Source organism: Lissotriton helveticus, chromosome 5_1 (assembly GCF_964261635.1).
Source record: "Lissotriton helveticus chromosome 5_1, aLisHel1.1, whole genome shotgun sequence".
NCBI lineage: Eukaryota > Metazoa > Chordata > Amphibia > Caudata > Salamandridae > Lissotriton > Lissotriton helveticus.
This window is the reverse complement of record NC_136065.1, coordinates 1301290753-1301296752: the sequence shown is the minus strand read 5'-3', so window position 1 is coordinate 1301296752 and position 6000 is coordinate 1301290753. Positions and strand designations below refer to the sequence as shown.

Here is a 6000-nt window from a genome sequence, read left to right as displayed (position 1 = left end):
ACAACCCAAAGGGCTTCACTCCCGGTGAAACATTAGGGTGAAAAAAGCTTGTTTTTCAACTCTGAATTGCCTTGGGTGGGCCTGGCCCACCCTCTGGAACCGGCCCTGGTGAGGCGGCTCTTGTGCTCATGGGATTGCAGGTGGCCCCATCAGGGAGCTGAGGCTTCTGGCAGGGGAACAGGGATGTTCCCCAACGCCCAAAATTACGGACAAAAGGCGTCCGTAAAAGGGATCGTCACGGAAATACAGACATCCTATGGTCACTATATCACCATATCCTATGGAAATTGGTCACCCTATGGCCAATTAAGGTATGCAGCAGATTGAGCGTGGGCAGGCTATTCAGCCGTGGTTCACCATTGTGAACTCATCTGTGCACGAGTCCTTATGCATTGCTTTGTTTATCTCGTAGAAGTTAAAAAAATGGCCCGTTTAGGACCCCCTCCTTCTTTACCTAATACTTAAAACACTAAAGCAGCGTTTTACGAAAAGGAGTAATCCGCAAATGTGAGTCACTTTTTTTGTGTGCCCAGCCCATTTTTGATCCCAATCCAACCCTGCTGGTGGTGAGCATAAACAAGACACTTGTTAACAACTAATGCAACATGTTAGTTGAAGGAATTCAGCTAAGCGTTAATCATGCAGCCAGAGAAAAAAAACAAAGAATCTGTTTGCTCTCAAGTAGCCTTGAGCATCGCTGGGACTGCAGGAACGAATCCTTCATACAGTGGATTTCCGCTCTGCGGCAGTTTGAGCCTGCACTGCCAGCAGCCGGCACGGCATTGCACACCACTTACTGTCTGAAAGAACTTGGCCTTAACCTTGCAAAGGCCACAGACCGTAAGGAATCATTCGTACCGTGAGAGGGGTTGTGTGTTCGCCTGGTGGGTGGAGCGGAGAGACCAGATGTCATAACACTCCCATGATCGGAGCTCAGGCTCGGGAGCACTGTAGAGACGCACACGGTGCAGCGGGACACAACCACTAGTGCGCAGAGTTTCACATGCAAGCTTTCCTAGGCACATGAAGTTCCAGTCGCTGCTTGGTGAAAGTGAAATAAACGCATTGCAACCTGATTATATAAGTACCCGCGTGGTCATTAGGCCTTGACGGCTTTTGCCCCGAAGTCGTCCACTATGGCAGAGGAGGGCGGCGATTTTGACGGCTCCGTGTCCCTCTCCTTCTCGGGAAGCGGCTTCTTGGTGGTCTACCAGCTCGGGGTGATTCAAGCGCTCCGGGACCTGGCCCCCGAGATACTCAGGTCTGCTGCTGGTGTCTACGGAGCTTCTGCAGGATCCCTCGCCGCTGCAGCGGTGGTCTGTGGAGGCAATCTTGGTAAGGACCACCGTCATTTCTTTTATGGTTGAATATGTGGACAAGTCAGGGATCGTATGCAAGCCGAGTCACAGGTCTAGCGTGGCACCCAGAATAAAACCAGAACCGATCCGTCATGCGAATTCTTTCTTTCTTCAAGTACTTGCCTCGGCTTCTGGTTTTCCCCTCTTTCCACTCTTGCACATCCCCCACTTTCTCTCTCTGCCTCTATATGGCTTTTTGTCTTCTGTCTCCGCTATATATTTTCGCCTGCGATTTTCTCATCTCCATCTCTCTTATATTTATTTTTTTCCACCTCACTTTCTTTAGTTTTTGCTTTCCAACCCCCATATTACCCCTCTGTTATCCTCTGCTCTTTATATATATGTTCTCACTCACGGTGATTCGCTTCCCTGTCCTGTGCTTCCCGTTCAATGGGAATGCCTCCCGCCCGCGCGCTCTGACTACACAGGTGCAAAATCCTTTGTGCGTTCAAGGCATCCCGGTCACGGGCTGTACCATCGTTCTCTCAACCCCAATGCATGCAGCAGAGAAGACGCTCACCAATGGCTTGTGTCTTTTGCATTTTTAGTGTGGAAATGTAAATAGCTTTACCTCAGCTGCCCCCAGGGGGCAAAGGTGCAGGGGAGACAGAACCTCTTCTTGGCTCACTTATGGATTGAAAGTCTCATGGGAGGGACCTTAGCCAAGCCAAAATCAGACTGCAGCCCACAGCCTGGCTCAAGCCTCCTGTGACTTGCACATTTGTCTATCTTTTCTATACAGCTGGCTGAGATCAGGGTCGGACTGGGACAGAAATAGGTTAAGGTACCAAGGTAAACTTGGCCTCCATTACTGAATTAGGTAGCCACAGATAGTGGCCCATGTTTGTAAATGTGGGCAGTGTTAATAATCCATCATATTCAACTTGTAAGGTATGCTGGTTAAGTGTTTTGCAAGCTGTGGGAGACTGCATTTATTTGAGCTTGCTGCAGGCAATGTTTGTTTTAATAGCAGGTAAATCAACAGTAAAAATGGACCCAGTACACCATAAAACAGGTGCTCAACCAGTCAGTCAAATCACCTTATTCGATACTTAAAATTTCTTAAGACCATAGAAGTACAAAGCTGCATAGTATACAGTTAGAAAAGAAGATACAGCTTTCACAATAAGAAACAGTAACAGTAATTTGATGACAGACAGATTTAAAAACAGGACTAAAATATATATTTCCTAATTCATAACATAGAGTAGACCGGCCGCCTAATCTTCCATGAGAGAAGTAGATATGCGGCCAGTGTAAAATAATAGTTCATTAGGTAGTATTGTAAAAAATAGAAAGCTGGACGGCATTGTGTAAAATGGTATTTACGAATTAGTGGCCAGATGAATCTTTTGCGGGACGCTTTATAAAATTCACAAAAGAATATAATATGTAGATTTGATTTGGGAGAAGAGCCATCACACGGACAAGGCGGCAGGTCAACCAAGAAATAAATGCCAGCCGGATAGGAGAGCATAGAAGGAATAAGGTTAAGACGGAATCACACCAAAATAAATTGATGCTGCAAAATAGTTACCAAGGATAGAAATCCTGGATGAACGCGTCCTCACCCTTTCTTTCCCCCTTTTAACTTGCCTCAGCACTTGCACCGAATGTAATTATTTTACACCTTATTATTATTATTATTATTATATTTAATTTTTTTAAGCGCGCAGCTACCCGTAGGTTTCCCGGCGCTAAAACAACAAGAGGGGAGTGGGCCAGCAGAATAGTGATTTATTGGTTAAATAACCAAGTTTTAAGATCCCTGCGGAACTTTAAGTAGCTAGGTTCAATCCGAAGAGATAAAGGGAGGGAGTTCCAGGGACGGGGCCAGAAAAGCAAAGGAGCGACCGCCAATTCTGGCTCTCCTGATCCTGGGAATCTGAAGCTTGTGTTGGTTGGACGATCGAAGGGTGCGAGAAGGAGAATAGGAATGAATTATAGATCTCAAATAGTGTGGTGCTCTACCGGTGTTAATTTCGTGCACAAAGCAGAGTGCCTTAAACTTGGAACGGCTATCAATGCGAAGCCAATGAAGGCTGCGTAAAGAAGAGGAAGTGGAAGACTTGTTGGGTAGTTTGCATAGCAGACAGACCGCCATGTTCTGGACCGTCTGTAATTTGCGGACTACCTCTTTGCCGGCCCCCAGGAAAAGAACATTATCATAGTCCAGGCGAGATGTAAATAAACCCTGGACTACGGTTTTCTGGGTGTCCAGAGGAAGCATCCAAATGATTTTTTTCAACCATTTAAGAATAGTGGTACAGATAGAGGAGACTCTAACCACATGTTGCCTCATGGACAACTGGTCATCAAAAATGATGCCCAAGTTGCGTGCAGTTTTGGATGGGGTAGGAAGGGTGCCCATTTGAGCAGGCCAATGGGAGGGCCCCCATAAGGCGGTGCTGTGGCCAAACAGAAGGAGTTCTGTTTTCCCTCCACTCAGTTTTAACTTATTGCCGTGCATCCAGGAGGCAATGTTGTTGAGTCCTAAACAGAGGGAAGATGTAGTAGAATGATGACTGGTGGAAAGTGAAAAGATGATCTGAGTGTCATCCGCGTATGAATAAATGGAGAGCCCCGCTTGCTCCGCAATGGCAGCCAGTGGTGTGACATACAGATTAAAAAGAAGGGGGTTCAAAATGGAACCTTGGGGAACACCATGTACTAATTTATGGATTTTGGAGGCAGATGTAGCAGAAAAGACTTGGAACGTCCGATCAGACAAAAAGCTGGCAAGCCACCTTGCGCCGAATGTAATTCTCACATCATGCACATGCACCGACCTCAAATTCGTTTTCTTGCATGTGTTTAGGTATCTTTTGTTCAGTACTTGATATCAGCCTGTCGCACTCGAACCTTCCTCCCACAGAGTGCATGCCCACAAAATTCACGGTATGTATACATGCGTCCTTTCCGATTTGTCCTTACTGATGTCTCTTGGTATTTTCCTTCCCTTCCTCCCATTAGGCAAATGAGGCCGCTTTACAATTAGGCGTACATTAAATGTCCTGATGAGATCCGCAAAATGTGTTAAACGGATCGAAACGCCGTCGACAACTATGAGCACCTTACACACATGGAATGATTTATTTGTCCTTTAAAAGTGTGAAAGTGTCAATATTGTTCTGTTTTACAATCAAAACTGTGCGATTAACAAGTTTACAGAACGTTAAGCTCTTGCCTAAGCCCCTTCGTTTCTTCCCTTTAATTGTTCCCTGTCCTGATATTTCTTGTGTGATTGACTGGGTACAGGCTTGTGCCCTGTCTTGTATATTGTGTGTTATTCATGTTTTACATTGACTGAAAAGTAAATACCTAGACCTCTACCCAGCTGGGCATGTCGTTTTCAAATATAGCAACGACTTTGTCTATTTATTGATTAAACATTATTATTTGTAAGGGACCACTGTTGCCATAGTCTTGTTCTAAGAATTTAGTTTGGAACGCTCCAAAGCCCTTTAGTTAAAAAGCAGTGTTTTTATTCATTTTTTTGACATGGCATCAAAAGTTGGATCAGCTAACTGGGAGGCCAATAATTCTCTTCCAGAAGTAATTTTCAATAGTCTGGAGAGAATGGGTGTTGGTATATCCCCAGATTCCTGCTCTGTAGGTTGCCACTGATATTGACTTGGCAGAGTAAACCTTTTTGATCATCTCAAGGGGCTTCACACCCATTTTCTTTGTAAAGGAGTTGAGTGCTATTATACTTTTCTCTAGTGCTCATCCCCTAGTTTGGATCACATTGGACCTAGAAAGTTGTCTCTCAAAGGTTATCCCAAGATACGAAAAAGTATCTGTATGGGCTAGTTCACGACCTTCTATGTAAAAATGTGGGGCCCTCCACTCTCTACAACCGGTTATTAAAACAAGGAACTTCCCTCATTTGTTTTTAAACCTAAACTGTTCATATAATTTACATATGTACACAGTAGTTGTTTTAGGGCTCAGCCAGTTCAGGCAATCAGGACAGCATCATGTACCTAGCAGAATTGGGGTGCCTATGTTCTTAATCAGTGGAACGTCAAGGGTGGATCTCAATAGGGGTGTTTCTACCCATTCGTATAGATGTAAAAAAGGAATTGGGCAAGAACACACCCCTGGCGCACTCCCCTCAGGATTAGGAACGACCTGGAGCACTCACCCTGATTTCCATAGCGCACAGATGCTGATGCAGAAGAGTAAAGCTGTCTAATGACCGGTTACTCACCGGTAATATTCATTACTCCGAGTCGTAGCCCTCCCCGTCCCAGTCCTAACTACATGAGCATAGCTCCTCCCACCAGAAACTCCCAAGCAACTTGAAACCCATCCCTTCCCTCCAGGCCACACCCATACCCTGAGGCATATAACCCAGTGACCTGCCAATCAACAACCTGTACCTAACAAGCACAAGAAGCCGAAACAGGGAGGGAGGGATGGGAACCTGGACTGGGACGGGGAGGGCTACGACTCGGAGTAATGAATATTACCGGTGAGTAACCGGTCATTAACTCCTCCTCAGCCCTCCCCGTCCCAGTCCTAACTACATGAGCAGATACCAAAGCAATAATCGGCTTCACTCAGTAGCAAAAAGCAGACTTTATTAAAGCACATAAAAGTCACACCACTGGAGTAGAACGCAACACAGCGTCCCCAA

At 45.6% G+C, this 6000-nt stretch overlaps 1 protein-coding gene across 3 annotated transcripts in view; it reads left to right on the top strand.

The window, feature by feature from the left end:
• Positions 1 to 771: 771 nt before the first annotated feature.
• The window catches only part of LOC144753590 (omega-hydroxyceramide transacylase-like), an 878827-nt gene continuing 873598 nt past the window's right edge, over positions 772 to 6000 (top strand). For all 3 annotated transcript variants that reach the window (XM_078641230.1, XM_078641231.1, XM_078641229.1), the window contains exon 1: positions 772 to 1335. In XM_078641230.1, the coding sequence (XP_078497356.1) occupies positions 1137 to 1335 (199 nt within the window). In that variant the 5' untranslated portion in view covers positions 772 to 1136. The remainder of the gene's footprint in view (positions 1336 to 6000) is intronic.